Here is a 21,851-nt window from a genome sequence, read left to right on the forward strand (position 1 = left end):
CAATTGTGCCTTGGCCTTCCTGATTACACCCCTGCATGATCTAGCAATATTTTTATACTCATCCCTAGTCATCTGTCCAAATTTCCACTTCTTGTAAGCTTCCTTTTTGTGCTTAAGCTCACCAAAAGTTTCACTGTTAAGCCAAGCTGGTTGCCTGCCATATTTGCTGTTCTTTCTGCACATCAGGATGGTTTGTTCCTCTGCGCTCAATAAGGCTTCTTTAAAATACACCAGCTCTCCTGGATTCCTTGACCCCTCATATTAGCCTCCCAGGGGATCCTGCCCATCAGTTCCTTAAGGGACTCTATCTGCTTTTCTGAAGTCCACGGTCTGTATTCTGATGCTCTCCTTTCTTCTGTTCATCAGGATCCTGATCTCAACCATCTCATGGTCACTGCTGCCCCGGTTGCCATCCACTTCTAGCTCCCCTACCAATTCTTTCCTTTCTGGAAGCAGCAGGTCAAGAGGAGCAAGGCCCCTAGTCAGTTCCTCCAGCACCTGTACCAGGAAGTTGTCCCCAATGCTCTTCAAAAGCTTCCTGGATTGTCTGTGCATTGCTGTATTGCTTTCCTAGCAGTTGTCAGGGTGATTGAAGTCCACTATTGGAACCACGGCCTGTGATCTGGAAACTTCCGTTAGTTGTCTGAAGAAAGCCTCATCCTTCTGATACAGTGGTCTATAGCACACACCCACCACAACATCACTCTTTGCTTTATGCTGCCCCTACACAGAAAGGGTATTAACCTTTCATTTGGCCTGCAAAGCTTCTGGGATGACCAGGCTGGAGAGACAGGTGCTGTGCTGTTCTGTGCCTCCCAGCATCCATGATCACATTGGATACCTTACTCATTGCAGCATGAACCATCTTGGACGAACCTTTATTTGTTGAGGCTTCAAACCAGTGAATGAGTTTTCCTGTCCCCTATCCTAGACCCTGGCTGTCTCGCCATAAGGGAAACCAGTTCATGGCACTTTCCCTTGCACCAGCAGTGACTCAGAAACCGAAACATTGCAGTGTCATTCCAAGTGATGGTCAGCAGAAAATTTGCCCCTCTGCTTGCTCTAGAGGAAGACCTAGAAACACTGACCAACTATTTCAATGCTGTAATGAATGAGGCAGCAATGGACATCCTTGGGAAACCTAAGAAGACAAAACAGTGGGTCACAAATGAAGTACTACAATTGTGACATTAAAAGAACTTGAGAGACAAGAACCGCACTGAGAAAGCAGATAAATACAGAGTGACTGACAGAAAGATCAAGAAAGGAATGAAGATGGCCAAGGAGAGAGAGTGAAAAATACACTCAATTTTAGAGCATTTATCAATAATAAAAATAGAAAACAAGCCTTCCAGGTTGTTAAAGATCTGACAAAGGAAAGATGGACCAAAGCTAACGCAATTCAAGACAAAGGGAACAGTCTTACAGAAGAACAGGCCATCATCAATAGGTGGACAAACTACTGCTCTGATCTATACAGCCATCAGACAAATGGATATCCTAGTGTCTGCCAGCCTAGATTCAGCAGAGGAGGATGACTTTCCAATACTATGTGAAGAAGTGGAGACAGCTATGAAATCACTCAAGAATGGAAAGGCTACAGGTATTGACAACATCCCAGCCAAACTGATGAAATTCAGAGGAGAAATAGATGTACCTACCAAGATTTGCAACAAGATTTGGTAGACAGGTGAGTGGCCCTCCATGTGGACAAAGTCACTAGTCATCACTCGGCCAAAGAAAACCAAACTGGAATTGTGTCAAAATTAATGGACCGTAAGCTTAATTAGCCATGCCAGCAAAGTGATGTTGATGGTCATATTGAACAGATTGAAGCCACAAGCAGAGAATATCGTCACTGAAGAACAGGCTGGCTTTTGTGCTGGAAGAAATACCACAGAACAGATTTTCACCCTTAGTGTCCTATGTGAGAAGTACTTGCAACACCACCAGGACACCCATGTCTTTGAGAGGCAGAAACATACTGGCTTCCTTTTGGGGAGGGATAGCTCAGTGGTTTGAGCATTGGCCTACTAAACCCAGGGTAGCGAGTTCAATCCTTGAGGGGGCCATTTGGGGATTGGTCCTGCTTTGAGCAAGGGGTTGGACTAGAGGGTCTCCTGAGGTCCCTTCCAACCCTGATAGTCTGACTTCAAAAAGGTGTTTGATAGAGTATGGCACGAAGCTCTCTGGGCATCCATGAAGTACCGTGTTGGTAATAAGCTTATGCTTACCATTAAACAACTGTATGCCAAGGCCAGCAGTGCAGTTCTCACCAGCGGCACAATAGGAGAGTGGTTTCGCACCACTGAGTCTGGCAAGGCTGCCTTCTTTCGCCCACACTGTTCAATCTCTACTTGAAGTGCACAATGACTGATGCCTTAGAAGATCTCTCATGCACAGCCAGCATGGGGTGAGGGGCAAACAATCTCAAATCTTCGGTTCGCTGATGACATTGATGGCCTGGTAGGCAACGAAGATCAACTTGCCAACCTTGTGAAACGATTGGATGAAACCTCTGCATAATAGGGCATGGAAATCAGTGCAGAGAAAACCAAACTGATGGCAGACAGATATGATGGGATGAGCTCCCATATCACTGTCAGTGGACAAGAGTTGGAGACAGTGAAACAGTTCAAGTATCTGGGGGCAATCATCATCGATGAAGGATTCAAGGCTGAAATTCAGGCAAGAACTGTGCAAACAGCAGCAATGGCAAATCTAAAGCCAATTTGGAGGAATAAGAACATTTCCCTGGAATCCATACTGACACTGCTGCATACATTGGTCATCTCCCATTTTTCTGTATGTGTGTGTGACATAGACCCTTACAGCAGCACTTGAACAGAAAATACAGATTGTAGAGATGAGATACTTCTGTAAAATCCTGGGCATCTCCTACTTCAACCATCTCACTAATGAAGAGGTCCACAACATCACCACCCAATGTGCTGAGTCATATGAAAACCTCCTGACCGTGAAGTGCAAGCTGAAGTGGTATGGCCATGTAACAAGATCTGGCCTATCCAAGATCATCCTCCAAGGGACAGTACCGGGGAAGAGAAGAGGCAGACAGAAGAAGAGATGGATTGACAACATAAGAGTGGACAGGAATGGACTTCGCAGAGACTCAAGCACTGACACACACAATCGTCAGCGGTGGAGACAATTGATGGTTTCCCCAATGACCAATGCAGTTATGGGAGTGGGGATGATGAAAGCAGTGACTCTGAGCCTCTTGGCTGTGAGCGGAGCTCTCCTTCCTCCCCAGGATTGCATGTTGAGCCAGGCTTGGCCTGGCTTAGAATCTCTTAGATCTAGGCTGAATAAACCAGGCTGTACAGTGCAGTTCTGCAAAGGCTGGGGGTAGGTGGTGGCGTGGGCAGCTTGGCCCATTGGCCTAGGGTGCAGGACTTGGAGTTGAAAGACTAGATAGCTTTTCACAACTGCTGCTGACACATTGGCCTTCTCTTTACTGGAGAAATCTAATGCTGTAGGAACTGTGGTCTCCATAGCATGCTTGTAAGGGACTGTGTGCTCCAACTGGAGGACGTGCGTGCTAAGAACTAGTTCATTCTGCAGTATGTTCAGCCTGCATCTCTCTGGTGCCAGTGTGGATGCAGACAAGTTTTTTGATTATGAAATTAGGACAGTACAGCATTAACATGGCCCACATTGACTGGATTTAAAAACTAGCTGATAGGTCTCAGTGTAAATGTGGACTTTTCTTCCAGTGGGGGGCCACAGGAATCAGTTCTTGGCCATAGGCTACTTAACACTTTTTATCAGTGACCTGGTAGAAAACAATCACTGCTGAAAGTGTGCTGGTGACCCAAAGACTGGGGAGTGGTAAATAATGAAGACAGGTCACTGATACAGAGAGGTCTGGATCACTCAGGAAGCTGGGCACAAGCAGTGTTTTAATACAACCAAATGTAAAGTCATACGCCTAGGAACAAAGAACGCAGGCCGTACTTGCAGGACGTGGGGACCCGATCCTGAGAAGCAATGACTCTGAAAGACTTGGGAGTCATGGGGCCCAGTCAGCTGAACATGAGCTCCCTCTGTCATGCTGTGGCAAAAAGGGCTAATATAATCCTTGGATGCATAAACAGGGGAACACAAAGTAGGAGCAGGGTGGTTATTTTACTTCTGCTTTTGACACTGATGCAGTTGCTGCCAGAATCTTCTTCCAGTGTCCACAGTTCAAGACAGTGATAAATTGCAGGGAGTTAAGAGCTGAGAGAATGATTGAAGGATTGGAAAACATGGCTTATAATTAGACTCAAGGAGCTCAATCTCTTTTAACAAAGACAATTAAGGGGTAACTTGATCAGTCTAAGTACTTATATGGGGAACACAGTTGACAACAGAGGGCTTGTCAGCCTAACAAAGGTATAATGAGCCACTGGCTGGAGACTGAAGCTGGACATGTTGGCTAGACATAAAGTAAAAATTTTTGAGGGCAATTAACCCGTGGCACAACTTCCCAAAGGTTGTGGTGGATTCTCAGTGCTGGCAGTTCTTTCAGTTGGATATTTGAGAGATGCTGTGGTTCAAACAAATTAGTTCAGGGAAAGGTCTCTGGCCAGTGTTAGACAGGCAGTCAGACTGGATCACAGTGCTCCCTTCCGGCCCTGTGGCCTAGGAGTTCACTGCATCCCAGGTGGCCTTTCAGAACCTTCCAGAACCACCATTTCTGGGAGCGCTGTCAGGAGCTGTGGGATGGCTTACCAGAGAGCACTGTAACTGGAATAGTGTAGGCCAGCTATTCCAATGGTTGTCCACCAGGGATGCACATACCCCTGGGGGTACACAGAGGTCCTCCAGGGGGTACATCAACTGAACAGGCTACATAAAAAGCACCAGCAAAGTCAGAACAAATTAAATTTTAATACAAGACCTTGTTTATACTGCTCTATGTAATATACACTGAAATGCAAGTACAAGATTTATATTCTGTTTGATTCACCATATAATTATATGGTAAAAATGAGAGAGGAAACAAATTTTCAATAGTAGTGTGCCTTGTCACTTTTTTATATTTTTAGATCTGATTTTTTGTAAGCAAGTTTTCAAGTGAGGTGAAACTTGGGGGTAGGCAAGACGAATCAGACTCCTAAAAGAGGTACAGTCGCTTGGGAAGGTTGAGAGCCACTGACTTAGTGGTTGTGAAGTCAAAGTGCAAGCCCTTTCTGTCCTGTCTGTACATCACCTCGCACAGTGAGGTCCTGGTCCATGGCTGGGCTCCTATGTGCTACTGCAATACAAATAATGTAATAAGGTTTCTTAAATAGCCAGCGTAGCTAATGGGAATGCATTGAATGTACTGAAACAGTTCTATGCAACTGGCTTATTTCCCTCTGGCTGCATGATGTTGAGCAGCTCAGTGAGAGCTTGTGCCTCAGTTTCCCAATTTGTATACTGGCTGATAACCTGTAACTGCTTGGTAAAGCACTCTGAGCTGGTGCTGGGAAGGGATAGGTGCTAGGTGACCTAGTCATTAGGTGGCCTGATATGTCTGTTTCTAATGCTGCAGTCTGAATCCCTGCTTGGAGTCTCACCTCAGCCTCTTGGCATTTCAGAGTTGCCCCCATCAGAGTTCATGCAGGTGGTGGATTCCACCTGGCTGGTGCTCAACGTCTTGTCCAACGGCAGGTCCTCTACCAGCTCCCAGGCCATAGGAGTGACGAAGATTGCCAAGTCCGTCATCGCACCACTGGCTGAGCACAATGTCTCGGTGCTGATGCTGTCTACCTACCAAACGGACTTCATCCTGGTGAGCCCCCCACCTTCTCCCCAGGGCCATCCCCTGTGGCAGGCTCCTTCGAGCGGGGCTGTGGGTGAAAGACTCTAATTGGCCCCAAGCAACTACACAAAGAGTGTGACAGAGAAACCCTCATTAGGTGAATGGTGCAGGTTCTCCTATGGCAACAGTCTGATGAACATATTCACCTCTTCAATACTGAATGTGATTCAGAGGGTACTGGGTGCCATTCTGAGAATAGCAGGGGTCAGGCTACCCTCGCCATAGCAATATGAGACACCCTAGAAGGTTCGTGCGTGAGATTTTTCCCTGCGTGCTGTTCAGTTGAATGGACGGTGGGCTAGGTGAGATGTGGGTTTAGAAGCTCACCTCTTTCTTCCTTGTGGGGGTAGAGAAGAATGGCAAGCAGACAGCAGACTTTCAGGGGGAGGTTAAGCTGAAGGGTGAGGCTTGAGGTCTATTGCTCTCCCCAGGTGCGGGAGAAGGACCTGCCTGTGGTGATCCATACGCTGACCGGCGAGTTTGATATCTACAAGGAGGTGAAGGGAGAGTCCATCCCTATTAACTGTGATGACGTGAGCAACGGCTTCCTGAAACCCAAGCATGGTGAGTCCAGGACTGCTCCTCCGGGCTCTCACCCTGTCTGTCCTCTGCAGAATGTAGGAGGGGTTTGAATGAGCAACTCCACTGTCCCCTGCAACAGAAAACTACCTATTGTGGGCTCACCCTGCCAGCATGAACAGTTCTGTTCTCTGGCTCCGGCTACTCCAGCACAGATCAGTTACTGAACGGGTCAGACTGTGGTAAACCAGGGGGGGTCCCCAGACACGTTGTGCGGCGTATGAACCATTCATACCTCCACTTAACTGGCAGCACTCAGCTTTGGCCTAGTGGCCTAGCCCCTCTGTGATGGACAGGCCAAAACTCTGAGTGGCATTGTGACCCAGTGTGCCAGGTTACCGTGACACTTGGCTTGGGGTTCTTTCAAACAGAGTACCTAGCGCAAACTGCTTTCCTTCCCCCTCTTCTCCCCGCCCCCACCTTCTTAGGCAGTCCTGCTTCTGCCAGTGATATGCACCAGGCATTACATGCATATGACTGCAGGTGCCACTCTGGTAGACACCAGAAATGCTTGGGGATCCAGGGAGAGACTGGAGTCTAGCTAGGGGACAATCAGAAATGTGCTCTCGCATGTATTAAGGTTCCATTTATAAATGGTTTATAGAGAGAATACATGTTCTTTTAATAAGTGGTGATTAGTCCAATCTGTCATGCCTTCTGCTGGTTTGCCTGTAACAGTGTATAGCACATAAAACTACCTGTAACATCTGATTATTAACCCATTCTAATCCACCTATAAATGGAGCATTAATAGACCGTGTGACCGAAGGTACACTTTTAGATGGCCCAGAGTAGCAGTAGCATAGTTCTGCCACTGGAGGGCACTAGTACCTCAAGTTTGAGTTGCTCCATTGAGCACCTGCTCTGCGCACAGAAGCAGCTGTCTGTGCAGGTGGCTCGAGCTTGCCTGGTTTGTCCCGGCCCAGCCCCTTGCTCTGCCTGCAGCATATGCTGCTCTGCCGATTTGTTTCCATTTGCTCCTTGCCAGTGTAGCTGTAGGAACTGAGCCCTGTTGATTTTTCCTCTTCCTCATCCAAATGTCAGTCTCTGTGCAGTACCTCCTCAAGGTGGCGCTGCTGTGCTACCCTGGCTCACATCTGAAGTGTCTAGTCTCCAGGGTAAGCTGATCTGTGGGGCCAGGTACTGATCACCCCCAGCTAGTCCTACAAGTGGTTTGAGTTCGTGAGAGTTGCTTACTGCTGCCAGCTCAGACTCCTGCCATGCTGCTGCACCATCAGCTCCATGATATTGCATGCATCACCATGCATGAGAAGGGTGCTTCGTGCTCTGGCAGTCTGGGCTGTATGAGTGATTGTTTCCTCCCAGCGGCGAGCCCTACCGTGCACCCTGTGCAGAGTCCCCGGAACAGGTTCTGCATCCTGACTGTGGCTCCTGACACCCTGCCGGCCATTGCGACCGTGCTCATAGACGTCCTGTTCTATTCACACAGGTAGGCAGCTGCGCGGGGCAGTGGGAGGAGACTGTTAGCCCCACCCCTTAGCATAGGCATTCTCTGTACTAAAATGCACTGCAGTGTAGGTGAGTGCAGCTGGAAGTGTGGGGACAGCCTCTCACCTCAGCACAGACCCTGAAGAGAAGGGTGGAGGGCTGGAGTGTGGCCAAAAACCTCCAGATCTCTGAAGAATTTATGAACTGCTAAAGAACCTTCAGGCACCCAAGGGCTTTGATGGGCGGGGGACCAAGGCCTTTGCAGTGCACCTGGAGGTGCCCACAATGCCCTATGGGGGCATATGGGGCTACAGTGGTGATGTCAAGCCTGCCAGCACCTGGCTTGGATGGCACTTGGGACATTGCATGCAGCACTGGGGTTGAAAGAACTTTGTCAAAGGCAGAGCTGGAGAAAGGGTCTTCCTACAGGACAGCATCCCCCAGTAGAGGGTGGGCTGGAGTTCAGCCTTAGCTCAGCTGGGGGAGGGAAAAGGAGGACTTTCCTGACCAGCAGGAGGTGGATCAGACAATAAGTGCTCAAGGTGAGGGGAGATGGCTTTGTAGATAGAGCAGCTGGGTCTGACCTGGCTTGTTTCAGGGGCTGGCCCAGAAGATCTGTTACTCACAGCACTGGGCTAGACATGGCATCACCAGCCAGCTGGTATTAAAGATGCCAACAAGGCACTTCCCTGACTCCAAGTAAAGGCACCGCTTGGGGGGGCTGCACCTCTGTAACTCTCTCCAGGAGCCAGCCATGAAATGGCTATGTTCTGCTGTGTGCTTCTGGGGCTAACTCCTCTGTCCCCTCTGTGTTTGCAGCCCTCTAAAGGAAGCTGCTCCAGGCAGTCAGGATCTCGACTCTATCAGGTTTTTCGCTTTCTCGTTGATCGAGGGCTATATCTCCATCGTCATGGATGCAGAGACCCAGAAGAAGTAGGTACCATTCATCCACGAGAAGATGGACCCAGTGTCCTTCACCCCATCTAAAGCTGCCCACATCAGGGCTGCCCTGAGGATTCAGGGGTCCTGGAGCAAAGCAATTTCAGGGGCTCCTTCCATAAAAAAGTTGCAATATTATAGAGAACTATATTCTCGTGGGGGGCCCCTGCGGGGCCTGGGGCAAAATGCCCTACTTGGCCCCCCCTTCTGGGCGGCCCTGGCCCACATACTCTGAAGATTCGGCCTTGGGATTGGGAGGTTGGGGTTCTGGAGGAGTCACATTCCTGTTGGCTCCTGCCTGCTTCCATTCTCCCCCCGCTGTGATGTTTTTGGGAGTAGTGTGGCTTTTCTCCTCCTTGCCCCAGTCCCAAGTCAGCAGGTGGGCTGTGCAGAGGGTTCGGGCATTAAGGACTGGGGAACCACTCCTGGAATTAGGGTGGGCCCAGGGTTCTAGGAACAGCTTCATGGGAGTCTGTGCCCTGGCTCATGCCAGCTAGTGGGGGAATGAGAACGGTCCTAGGGCAGAAGTGACGTACTCCATTAAACACTTCTAGGTTCCCCAGTGACCTGCTGCTGACCAGCTCCTCTGGGGAGCTCTGGCGGATGGTGAGAATTGGCGGGCAGCCACTGGGCTTCGGTAAGTGGAACAAGGTGTAAGCTCTCCTGCCCAGTGTATCAGCTGCCTTCAGCGCAGCACTGAGCCCTCCCAGGCTGAGATGTTCAGTGCACTCTGGTGGGCAAGGCAGGCTGTTATCCCCAGGGGATAGGTGTGCCCAGAGTGACCCGCCCAGAGTCACAGAAGCCAATGGCAGAGCAGTCTGCACCTCGTCTGGAATACTGTGTGCAGTTCTGGTCTCCCAGTTTGAATTCATCCTTCTTAAATATGGAACAGGTTCAGAGATGGGCTACTAGGATGATCTGAGGAATGGAAAACCTGCCTTATGAAAGGAGACTCAAAGAGCTTGGCTTGTTTAACCTAAGCTAAAGAAGGCTGAGGCAGGGCCACCCAGAGGATTCAAGGGGCCTGGGGCAAAGCAATTTTGGGGGCCCCTTCCATTTTAAAAAAAGTTGCAAAACTATAGAATATTATGTTCTTGTGGGGGAGCCCCTGTGGAGCCAATTGCCCCATTTGCTCCTGCCCCCCCTCCCCCCCGAGCGGCCCTGGGCTGAGGGGGGATATGATTGCTCTCTCTATAATTATATCAGAGGGATAAATATCAGGGAGGGAGAGGAATTATTTAAGCTTAGTACCAATGTGGACGCAAGAACAAATGGATATAAACTGGACGCTAGAAAGTTTAGACTTGAAATCTAGACGAAGATTTCTAACCATCAGAGGAGTGAAGTTCTGGAACAGCCTTCCGAGGGGAGTAGTGGGGGCAAAAGACATATCTGGCTTCAAGACTAAGCTTGGTAAGTTTATGGAGGGGATGGTATTATGGAATAGCCTAATTTTGGCAATTAATTGATCTTTGATTATTAGCAGTAAATATGCCCAATGACCTGTGATGGGATGTTAGATGGGGTGGAATCTGAGTTACTACAGAGAATTCTTTCCTAGGTGTCTGGCTGGTGAGTCTTGCCCACATGCTCAGGGTTTAGCTGATCACCATATTTGGGGCTGGGAAGGAATTTTCCTCCAGGGCAGATTGGCAGAGGCCCTGGAGGTTTTTCGCCTTCCTCTGCAGTGTGGGGCATGGGTCATTTGCTGGAGGATTCTCTACACCTTGAGGTCTTTAAACCATGATTTGAGGACTTCAATAACTGAGACAAAGATTAGGGGTTTGTTACAGGAGTGGGTGGGTGAGATTCTGTGGCCTGTATTGTGCAGGAGGTCAGACTAGATCAGTGGTCCCCAACCTTTTCGTCTGGCGTGATGGCGGTGGAGCATCCGCCAAAATGCCGCCTATCAGGGCCCCAGAGAGCAACAAAGCATGCTGGTACTGAACACCGGTGCCTGACCGTGAAGCCCCAGCCCCTGTGGCCGCTCAGTGGCGGGGAGTGCAATAGCTGTGGGCTGCCTGGCCAGGAGCCAAGAGGCACTCATTTCATGGCCGTATCGTATTAGAGTTCATAGAAGGTTAGGGTTGGAAGAGACCTCAAGAGGTCCTCTAGTCCAGCCCCCTGCTCAAACCCCATTTTAGGCATGAGTCTGCCAGCTCGGTCTTGGACAGCCCAGAGCTTAGAGAGCCCTTTGCCTATGGGGCAGGGGCACATGGGTGATAGGAGGAGGCTGTCTCCAGAGGCACTGGGCTGGTACCCACACTGGCCCCTCTGTTCCCCTTCCTCAGATGAGTGTGGGATTGTGGCTCAGATCGCCGAGCCTCTGGCCGATGCAGACATATCAGCGTATTACATCAGCACCTTTAACTTCGACCATGCCCTGGTAAGTCCACTCCCCTGCCCAAATCTCAGCATGCTAGAAATGAAGCGGGCAAACAGATGCTGGCAATTGACCAGCTTCTCAGCCCCTTAACTGAGGAGTTCTCTCCCAGCCCCTGGGGGGGGGGGGGCAGAGCCCCCTGCTGGGAACAGACATTCCAAGGGGATGAGGCCACCTGACTGCCTCGCTGTCTGAATGGGCCTGTCTGAATGGGCCTCTCGCCATTGGCCTGCGGCTCATCAGTCTCCGAGCCCTGCATGGCTCCCTGGATGGTGGCATTTCATCCTGGCTGCTCTGACACCAGCGCAGGGGTCAGTGCCCCATTGCGGGGGTCCTGCTCAGGGTGGGAGGCACAGGAATGCATCTCATCTGAAGACTCAACCTCTCTGGCTCTGGCTGCTGCTCCCTGGCATTAGTGCCAAGCCAGGGCTGCAGCGTGAGAAATGCTGGTACCAAGAATGTGTGGGGCAGCAGGAGGGATCCCAGGTGGGTCCAGGAGGACGTCTGTTACTGAACTGTTGGCTGTCAGTGCCTGCCCCACAAAGGCTGGGAGAAGAGGGATGCCGTGAGGATTCTGGGAGCCCTGCCTAGCTGCCACCTTTCCACTGTCTCCGTGTTGTGTGGAGAAGGCAGGGGATAACTAGCTTGGTCCTGATCTTGCTTTCCTTGCCAAGGGGAGGATAAATAGAGCTGGGGAGACAGATCTGATCCCACCTTGCAGTGGGAGTTGGTGATCACTGTGGAGCTGCATGGGAACAGACTTCTGGGGTTCACCCAGTCCTCCCTCCAGCACCCCCCTTCCAAGTACAGTTGGCAAGGGAGTGATGGCCATGCAGCTCTGTCTCTGGTAACATAGCTCTGGCTTCCTCTCTCTGCTGCTAGGTCCCAGAGGAAGGCATTGACAGCATCATCGAGCTGCTCCAGAAGCGCCAGGAGAGCAGTAGCTAGCTGGCACGGCAGCTCCCGTGCGCTCTGACACCTGTCCGGAAAGGCGAGGGGGAACTCAACACTGAGAGCAGGGCAGAGAACACTCCAGTCTCCTGTTTCTGATGGCGGCCTCTTCTTTGTCTTCGAGTTTCCGGGGTGTGGCTTGCCCTGCAGTGTGGGGCACAGCTCCAGCTGTGGAGAAAGCCCTGGGCTTCAGCGGGAGAGTCCTTGTGTTCTCCCTGGGAGTGCTGGCTCTGACAGGCTCCCGAGCGTCCCACTGGGGAACTGAGTTTCCTGCAGCAGTTTCAGTGTTACCTGCCCCAGGGCTCCTTGTATCCCCAGACCCACCCCTCAGGGAGCAGAGTCCACCATGAACTGGTGTTGGGCAGATGTTGCCTACCTGTGGATTGTAACTGTCTCAGCGTGGAGTCAAGCCTGTCACATTTTTTTTTTCCTTCGACTGTTTTTGTAGCCAACTGCCTAGTTGCATAGAGCCTCCAGTATTTAGTATTTCATTTGCGATGCCAAGCTTAGGCAGCAGTGGGGCGCTCTTCCTAAAGGCTGGCTGGTGAGCATCTCTGTGTATGTGGTAGGGGATAGGGAGTTTCTTCCCTTCATGTGTCGGGGGCAGTGACTGGCTGCGTGAGAAGAGGTGCTGGGCACTGGGTTGTCTAGCGGCTGAGTGCCAAGGAAGAGGTTGCTATGGTACAATCATTCCTGACACATGGTCAAGGGTGTGGGAGAAATGACTTGTTTGGGCTTGTGTGGTCTTGTAGCAGTGTTAACAGCCCTGCCAGGTGCTCAAGACAAACGCTCGGCCTCTTAGACAGTCCCGGCTTAGTACAGTATTAAGAATTGCAGGTAACCTAAAGTATGTAAGAATGGCCCCTATTTGTAGCATGGCCCTCCCAAGGAAGGAGGAGCAGAGAACTTGCTAGGGTAGACTCTGCTTTCTATAATGCTGGGAAATGTGTGACCCAAACCCCTCTGTGGCTGCCTAGCTGCACTCAGATATGATGCTTTTATAAGCCCTCTCTCCTTAGGGCAGGGGAGCAGGGACTGATTGACCCAGACTCCCATCTGATGGGCGGGATGGCATCTGTGCCAGAATGGAGTGTGCTAGACAGCTGACTTATTTTTAGGATTTCCAGGGTACATGCAACTCCATGTGGGGAAGGGAGGAGGGTGGGAAATATACAAATCTGCTGGTTGTGAAGCTGAGAATTTCCCCAGATTGGCACAAGACAGTTGTGAAAGAAAAGCGTGTCTGAGTTGTTGTGTGGCGGAAGTGCCTGCATTGCAGCTGGAGTGTGCATGGGGATAGCTGGAGCTACCCTTGTGATGGATGCTGAGAGATCCAGGAGCCGTGTGTGTGTGTTTTCCCTTTCACGTTCCCCTCAGACTGGAGTCACAACATAACCTATGGTTACAAGAGGATTCCAGGGAGGTGGAATTCCCTCTTTGTGTCTCCTGCACTCCTGTTTTCTGGGGCATTGTCATGGCAGTGGTTTTCAAGGGACCCCCCCTCCCAGCCTCTGCCAAGGCCTGCTGCTTCCCAGAGATGGGGGTGGTCCTCCCAAAGGTGGTGAGGCTGTCCTTCCTGGGCAGCCACGAAAGCTGCCTCTAGGTGAATGAGTAGCTTGTTACCATATAAAGATTTTCCTTGTTTCTGCAAGGGAGTGGCGCTCAATCTCCAGTTCATCGCAAGGGCACTCTTCCTCTCAAAACTCATTCCCCTTTGAAGCACAGCTGTGTCTCTTACATGAGGGAACAGCTGTCGGCAGTGACTGGAAGAGATTCTCCCAGAGCCTGGTCTTGGATTTCAACCTACCGCTCAACTCCCTTTTCTGTGAGCCTTCAAAACGGAGCAAGCTGGGTTGGCAGCAGTAGCCCTTCTCAGCCAGGATGAACACTCCCACCATGCCTTAGCATAGGAAAACCCTTGAGAAACAGCTATGGTCCACTGCCCAGCATCCAAGCCAGACCTGGGCTGCTGGAAATACTCTAGATGGGGCATCCTGTGTGCCACAATGAAGAGTTTAGGGGTAGACTAGGCGTGTTCAGGGAGGCCATGAGCAGGTTCTCAGAACAGCAGGGTGATGTGATGTAGGGTCATCTTCTGGGAAAGGGCAGCTGTCCTCCATGAGTGACTCTTGTTCATCTGTTTAGTGTGCATAGGAAAGGCCTCTGGCTGCTAGCCCAGTGGCTGACTGGTTCATCCTCAAGTAACTTTATCCCTGTTGAGTTTCTTGCCGATGCAGCAAGATACCCACCAGTTTGTGCAGCAAAACCAGATTTCCTTAATCTTCTAGTTTTTTGCATAGTTTTTTAATGTCAATAAATCTCCCATTTTGAACGTTTGGTGGCTGCTGCTGTGTATCTGCCAAGTGTTGGAGGGGAAGAGCCTCTCTCGTGCGCCGAGTGTCCAGCTTTGCAGTGTCAGAACATAAACTTCAGGGGCCATGGGCTTCCCTGAGGAGTGAGGCCCTGAACAAGGATGGAAGGGCACTTAACTGGTATCTACTACACAGACCAAAAATCCATCTCTAGGCAAGTTCTAACCCCTCCACTTCATTGCCAAAGGGAATGGGGACCTAGCTGTGTTTCTAGCTGTACTGGACTAGGGAAGGTGGGAGCAGGGGTTTAGGGAAATGGTCTTTGGGCCAGCACCATTATGGATTCTCAACACATCAAGGAGGCAAGCTGGCCTTGGGGGAGAGGCACACTGCAGCAAAGGTTGCTCAGGAATTAAACAAGTAGTTGGGGGTGGGAGCGAAATACTGATAAGCCAGCTCTTCCTTTCCTAGGAATGGAGAAGGGCAGCTGTCTAACGGGTAATCTCTCTCTCTCTCTCTCTCTCTCTCTCTCTCTCAGCAAATCTGCTGCAGCAAGCAACAAACTACAGGCCTGTAGTTCTTAAGAAGATCATATTACCCAATTCCCTTGTTAGTAGGTTTCACTTCTACTGCAACTGCCCGTGCTCCTAAAGTGCTACTGGGTGCTGCAGTCTAGGGCCAGGCTAATTCAAAAGCCCTTGTGTTATGGTAGCACAGCCACTTGGGAAATTGGAAAAGCTCGAGCAGCTCATGGTGCACATGATACAGAATAAGCAGTAGGATGTTAAAACAGAACCAGAACATACTGGTTCTGGTGTCCTTACCAGGACAGGAAGTCACTTTTTCCTTTTAACTCACAAATAGCTGCTGGGTCCTGCCAGGAATTCATAGTGGAGCAGAACCAACTGCTTCCCCAATGGAACATGCTGACTGATGGCAGCAGGGGGAGGGATAGCTCAGTGGTTTGAGCGTTGGCCTGCTAAACCCAGGGTTGTGAGTTCAATCCTTGAGGGGGCCAGTTGGGGATTGGTCCTGCTTTGAGCAGGGGGTTGGACTAGATGATCTCCTGAGGTCCCTTCCAACCCTAATAATCTATGATTCTGGGTCCCTGGAATGGAGGCGTGTTCCTGTAGTGAGTGTGACAAGCACAGGGCCTAGCAGCCTGAAGTGTGAGATACTAAGCTTGATTTGGCTGCAGCAGTCTGAAGGGGCAGCTTGTTGGGGGCTTTGAGAGAGGCAGTATTGGGGGGGGGCACAAGGGGAAGAGGAAGTCACAACAATCAAGGTAGGAGGTGCCTTGACGTGGGTGAGCATTCAAGCTATAGGGTGGGATGCAATGCAAGGATCAGGCTGTGGGTGAAGAAATTGGACAATTATTTTTGAACAGTCTCTAAGCAGAGAACAGTAGTTCTATTCTGCAAAGGATTTTGGAATTTGGTGTCTAAATTGGAGCAAACCTGAAAATCTTAATTCTTAGGGTGGTTGTTCATGTCCATTCCTAGCAGGTGTGTGCGTGCCGCATGCACGCCAGCCAGAAGATTTTCCCCTAGCAGCGTCCATAGGGTTGGCCTTGGTGCCCTCTGGAGTGGCACCGCTGCGGCGCCCTATATAGGGGCCCGCCGACCCTCCACCCCCTCAGTTCCTTCTTGCCGGCACTCCGACAGAGGGGCAGGAGGGTGGGTGTTGGAATGGACATGAACAACGCATCTCGAAGAAAACAGTTACTAAAAGTTGGGTAACCGTTTTTTCTTCGAGTAGTTGTTCATGTCCAATCCAAGCAGGTGCCTCATAAGCCTGAACCTAGGCAGTGGGATCGGCGTTCACTGCTGACTGAAGCACTGCACGACCGAAGGCTGCCTCATCCCTCACCTGGTGCGTGATGGCGTAGTGTGACAAGAACGTGTGGATGGAGGACCACGGGGCGGCTCTACAAATCTCCTGAGTTGGGAGCTGGGCCAGGAACGCCGTAGAAGAGGCCTGCGCCCTTGTGGAATGGGCCGTAATCAGAGTAGGGACTTTAGCTCGACAATAACATTCCCGGACACAGGCCGTGATCCACAAAGATCCGCTGAGATGAAAGCGGGAGCTCTTTCATCCTATCCACCACCGCAGTCGAGCTGGGTTGATTTTCTGAACGGACCAAACCATTTATGTAAAAGACTAGAGCTCTGCGGACATCCAGGGAATGCAGTCTACGCTCTGTACCTGAAGAATGTGGTTTTGGATAGAACACGGGGAGAAAGATATCCTACCCCATGTGGAACTGGGAGACAACCTGGGGGAGGAAAGCCGGATGAGGCCTAAGTTGGACCTTGTCCTTATGGAAGACAGTGTAGGGGGGGCTTGGATGTTAGTGCCCTGAGCTCTGAGACCCTCCTGGCCGAGGTGATAGTGACAAGGAAAGGTCACATGGAAGAGTGTATGTGTAGGAGCACTCAGCATCCAGACTCCCAGCCCTATGCCTTAAGCCGAGAGGGCCAGGACTGCTGCCACCTCTTCTGGCTTCAACCCTCTTGGCTGTAGTGCCGCCTCTGGAGCTATCCGCAGCACAGTGGTGGGTCAGCCTGCATGACAGACACCTGGGTGCTGTGGGACTCTGCCTGAAGTGCTAGCCTTGTGTCCCGCTACCCCTGCCCAGCTCTTGGGGCAGCTGCTTCTCGCCCCCACCCCGTGGGCCCTGTTGAGCCGAGGGTGATGGAAGGTAGATACTTGTTCTACAGAGCAGGGGCCAGATGTGAGCAAGTGCTACCTTACCTCAGCCTTCTCTCTGGTGTCCACTTGGAAGCTTTTCTCCCCTTCCGTCCCATGTTACTGCGCCTCTCTGAGGGGCTCTGTCTTGGCCGTGTTTCCCCAGCCCCTCATCCACCCCCCCCCCTTTGCTGGCTGGGTTGATGGGCAGCATCAGTAGTTCAGGGAAGGGGGCAGCTGCTGGTTTCAGAGCAGGGATCTGTGGGGATGGACTTAATTGCTGGCTTCCCCTTGAGGCTGGGGCCTGAGGCTGCTGGGGGTTGGGGGAGCTGACACACATGAATAACCTGTGATCTTTAGGGGAAATCCTGTGTGGTTTTATAACTGAAATCTCCCCCTGCTTCCAGTCCTTCTGTTCTGAGGCCCAGCTTGTCCTTTGCCTAAAGGAAATGTTGGACTCTGCCAAGCACAGCTCTTGGGTCCTGGCACGTAGGGACATGGGTGTGAAACATGCTTGCCACCTGGGCTGTGGGCAGGTCAAAGCCAACTACTGCTGGTTCTGGAGAATGTAGCCAGCTTGCAGAGTGGGAGCGAGGAGGCAATATCCTCTTGCCTAAACAGCTGAAGGGATGAACTACACCCTGTGATCTGATGGGTCCTGCACACTGAGTTGAGTGAGATCAGGGAAGGGGTGGTGATGGGAGGCGCCCTATGCTTTACCATGAGGCCTGTCTATCCCTGTGGTCAGGCGTCTCTCACCTTGGTTAGAACTTGCTGCTTCCCCCTCAGCAGCGAGTGCTGACACTCTGCATGGGAGGGAAGACCTGTTAACCACAGACTTCGCAGCCTGCTTCAGGGAAGGGGTGGGGAGCCCTGACACCATTTCCCCAGCCACAAGGGATTTTCACTCGTGTGGGTGATGGAAAATATGCTCTGTGTTAGCCAGCTTCCCTGGAGGGGCAGGACCATTTCCCAGGCATGGTGAACTCTGGCATACCAGGCTGCCTAGGCAGCATTAAACAACTGCAGCTGTCTTCACAGCAGTGCCATGCTAGCAAATCTGGCCAGGAAAGGGCTGAGCCAAGGGCTGTGTTGAGCCTGTGGATGGATAGCCAAGGGGTTCTAGTCTCACCCCTGCTTCAGTTTCCCCTTTGTCTTCTACATTCTGGGCTTGCCTAATCAGGGGCTTTAAATTGCTTTAATTCAAATACCTGGGTACACATGATGCGATTCTTCCAAGGGGCCTAACTGGCCAGGTAATGCATGTTCTATAATCCAGTTTGAAAGTGCATGAAATACATTGGGGATGGAGGTTAGACACTAAACTCTCAGGTCATAGATTCTCTTACTCTGTATAGTGCCCAGTACAAGGATGCCTGCTCTCAGCTGGGTTCTCTAGGTGCTGCTGCAGTCACCATAATGCAGCGATGAGTTGAAAAGGAACAAACTAGCTGCAGGCTGAGAGGGGGGGCCAGGGAGGAGAGCTGGCACCCAGAAGCTATGGTGGCCATTCCTGTCTGTGGGCTGTGTCAGTTCCCCTCTGTAAGATGGGGACCCTTCCCACCTGTACAAAGAGCTGTGAGGAGTACAGGGTACTCCATTTACAAGGAGGCTCTGTCCCCTTGGGCCTTGCCATGACAATCTCTTCAGCTTCCATTCACAGAATATTAGGGTTGGAAGGGACCTCAGGAGGTCATCTAGTCCAACTCCCTTCTCAAAGCAGGACCAGCCCCAACTAAATCATCCCAGCCAGGGCTTTGTCAAGCTGGGCTGTAAAAACCTCTAAGGATGGAGATTCCACCACCTCCCTAGGTAACCCATTCCAGTGCTTCACCACTCTCCTAGTGAAATAGTGTTTCCTAATATCCAACCTAGATCTCCCCTACTGCAACTTGAGACCGTTGCCCCTTGTTCTGTCATCTGCCACCACTGACAACAGCTGAGCTCCATCCTCTTTGGACCCCCCTTCAGGTAGTTAGAATCATAGAAGCATAGGACTGGAAGGGACCTTGAAAGGTCATTGATTCCAGTCCCCTGCCTTCACAGCAGGACCAAGTACCATCCCTTGAAGGCTGTTATCAAATCCCACCTCACTCTTCTCTTCTGCAGACTAAATAACCCCAGTTCCCTCAGCCTCGCCTCATAAGTCATGTGTCCCAGCCCCCTAATCAGTTTTGTTGTCCTTTGCTGGACTCTCTCCAATTTGTCCACATCCCTTCTGTAGGAGGGAGACCAAAAGCGGATGCAATACTCCAGGTGTGGCCTCACTAGTGCCAAATAAAGGGGAATAATCACTTCCCTATGGCTTGTACCTTAGCAGCTCTGCTGCCCAGGCCTTCCATGAGCCCTGTGGTTTTTGAACCTCGAGCAGAATTTTGCTGACTCCGGAATGCTGTAGATGATATGCTAATTTACATACTACCCAGAATGCTTTCCCCATTCACATCTATTTATTGTGGGGACCGTTTGTGCTTGTGTAAGCCCAAATTCCTCATCCACAGCGATGTGGCTCTGGCTTCCCCTCCTTTTTAGCCCCTAAGCAATAACCCATGGAGGCCGATGAGGTGAAGCCAGCCAAGGGTATAAAAGCAAGTGAGGTTTAGAGTTACCTAGATCTTAAAGGTGCTTGGCTCAAAATGACATGAGGTTCCCTTTAATGGAGCTGGCCCTAAGGGTGGAAGGACCCTACACCAAGAGGCCCAGGTGGGTCTGGGAGAGGTGAGTGAAATAGTTTCGAGGAAATCCCAAATGCAGGAACTCTTGCTCTGTTGCAGGTTTTCAGGCTGCTCCCCTTTTTTGCACAACGTTCCTGTTAAGGCAGCATGAAAGTGAAACTTTTGCTCATTACAAATCAATCTAAGGTCCTTCTCTGGCTCCCATTCCTAGAGTGTCTGAGCACCTCATAATCTTCAATGCCTTTTATTTACAGCCCTGTGAGGTAGAGATGTGTCATTATTATGTTAGAGATGGGAAACAGGTACTGATTTCAATGGACGTTGGGAGTCTAAATACCTCTGAGCAGTTGGGCCAAAGTCACACAGAAAGTCTACGACAGAGCAGGAGCTTGAAGCCGGGCCTTCCAGGGCCTAGGCTACTGCCCAAACCACTGAGCTGTCCTTCCCGTCCACTGGGAGAGGTCCCAGCGAGGTGGAATTTCGCAAAATAATTTGGAAAATAAAACACATCTATGTGGATCTGATTCCCTGTCTAGCCTTCCCCCCTATTTCCTGGCCATAATACCCCATTGCCTCACTGGGAGTGGAATGGAACAGGTTAATGAACTGAAGTTGTTGACTAGAGCAAAAATGGGAAAAAATGTTCAGTTTTTTGGCCAGCAAAGGTAGATGTGGAGCAACTGAACTGTGCAGAGGTCAAATTTGCCCAGTTGCTTTGGTGAACCCCCCCCCCTCCCCGGGCACAATGTTTATGTTAACATTTTCCAGACCCACTAGTCAGACTTTGTTTAAAATTTTGTCACTTTTTATTTAAAAAAAAAAAACAAAAAACCCAAACCAAAAAGCCCCTCAAACAAATTCAAATTTCACTCGCAGCTCCAAGGAACCATTTTGTTTGAGTGAAAGAAAAAAATTGGCCTTAACTACCCGTTGCACCTGCACCATTCACCCCTTTGCCCAGCACTCGGGCAGTGTCAGTATTGGTGTCTGCCAGAACCAACTGAGCAACCCCAGCCTCCCCCATCTGAAACCCTCACTGTGCCTCTGCCTTGTCCTGTCACAGGTTCTTGCAGAGCCCAGCATTACCGCTGGTGCTGTCCCATCCTTCTCTTAGGCAGAATGTTCTAAACCCTTCCTTGGATGAGCAGCTTTCACGGTGGAGCCAGCTTGGAAAAGAAGGAGAACTTGAAGGAGAAGAACTGGGCTTGGCCCTATTATCCCTGCTGCACTCTTTGTGTCACTATTAAAGGACAGTGAAGGCTGTTAGGGAAACTGAGGCACAGAAGGGGAAGTGAGTGGCCCAAGGTTGCACAATGAGACTGAGGCAAAGCTGGAATGAGACTGGGTGTTCCCAGGAGCGGCGCCAGGGTTTTTGGTGCCTTAGGCGCAGGGCCAGCTCGCTGGTCCCGCTGCTCCGGTGGACCTCCCGCAGGCATCCCTGCGGACGGTCCGCTGGTCCCATGGCTCTGGTGGACCTGCCGCAGGCGTGCCTTTGGATGCTCCACCGGAGCCGCGGGACCAGCGGACCCTCCATAGGCACGCCTGCGGGAGGTCCACCGGAGCAGTCTGCCGCCCTCCCAAATCCCAGCGCCCTAGGTGACCGCCTAGGTCGCCTAAATGGAAGCGCCGGCCCTGGGTGTTCCTGGCTCACTGGGCCATAACATCTCTGTCTCTCGCTAAGAACGTTCTTCCTCTTAGTCGAAACCTACGGCGCAATCTCAGTCCTGCGCATCTGCCCTTGCTGCTACATCAACAGGCTCTCCTTTGCACTGCAGCAGTGTCTCCCTGAGTCCGCAGGAGCCTGCGCCATGAGGAAGCTGGCCTGGAGCAGTGAGAGGCATGGGCTGGGGGCAGGCCTGCTGAACATCATGGGCTGTGTTCTCCAACTCTCCCTCTTCCTCATTCCAGGGCAGTGAGTGAGCCCCCAAGTAATCCAGAGGCATTACCTCAGGGGGGCTGTGAACAGCGGGGAGAGGGTTCATTCCCAAGGCCCCCGGAGAGTCTGCTGGGCTCATTAATAACACCCACACGGCTGTATCTCATCAGGCCGTGCCCTCGCATAGCTT

At 51.1% G+C, this 21,851-nt stretch overlaps 1 protein-coding gene across 1 annotated transcript in view; it reads left to right on the top strand.

Moving 5' to 3' along the window:
• CASTOR1 (cytosolic arginine sensor for mTORC1 subunit 1) overlaps positions 1 to 13,272 on the top strand; it is a 38,692-nt gene extending 25,420 nt beyond the window's left edge. The window contains exons 3-9 of the mRNA XM_050923865.1: positions 5,586 to 5,779; positions 6,241 to 6,373; positions 7,715 to 7,838; positions 8,657 to 8,770; positions 9,331 to 9,413; positions 11,068 to 11,162; positions 12,042 to 13,272. Coding sequence (XP_050779822.1) covers positions 5,586 to 5,779; positions 6,241 to 6,373; positions 7,715 to 7,838; positions 8,657 to 8,770; positions 9,331 to 9,413; positions 11,068 to 11,162; positions 12,042 to 12,107 — 809 coding nt within the window. The 3' untranslated portion in view covers positions 12,108 to 13,272. The remainder of the gene's footprint in view (positions 1 to 5,585; positions 5,780 to 6,240; positions 6,374 to 7,714; positions 7,839 to 8,656; positions 8,771 to 9,330; positions 9,414 to 11,067; positions 11,163 to 12,041) is intronic.
• The last annotated feature ends 8,579 nt before the right edge of the window (positions 13,273 to 21,851 follow it).

This window comes from Gopherus flavomarginatus, chromosome 15 (genome assembly GCF_025201925.1).
Source record: "Gopherus flavomarginatus isolate rGopFla2 chromosome 15, rGopFla2.mat.asm, whole genome shotgun sequence".
NCBI lineage: Eukaryota > Metazoa > Chordata > Testudines > Testudinidae > Gopherus > Gopherus flavomarginatus.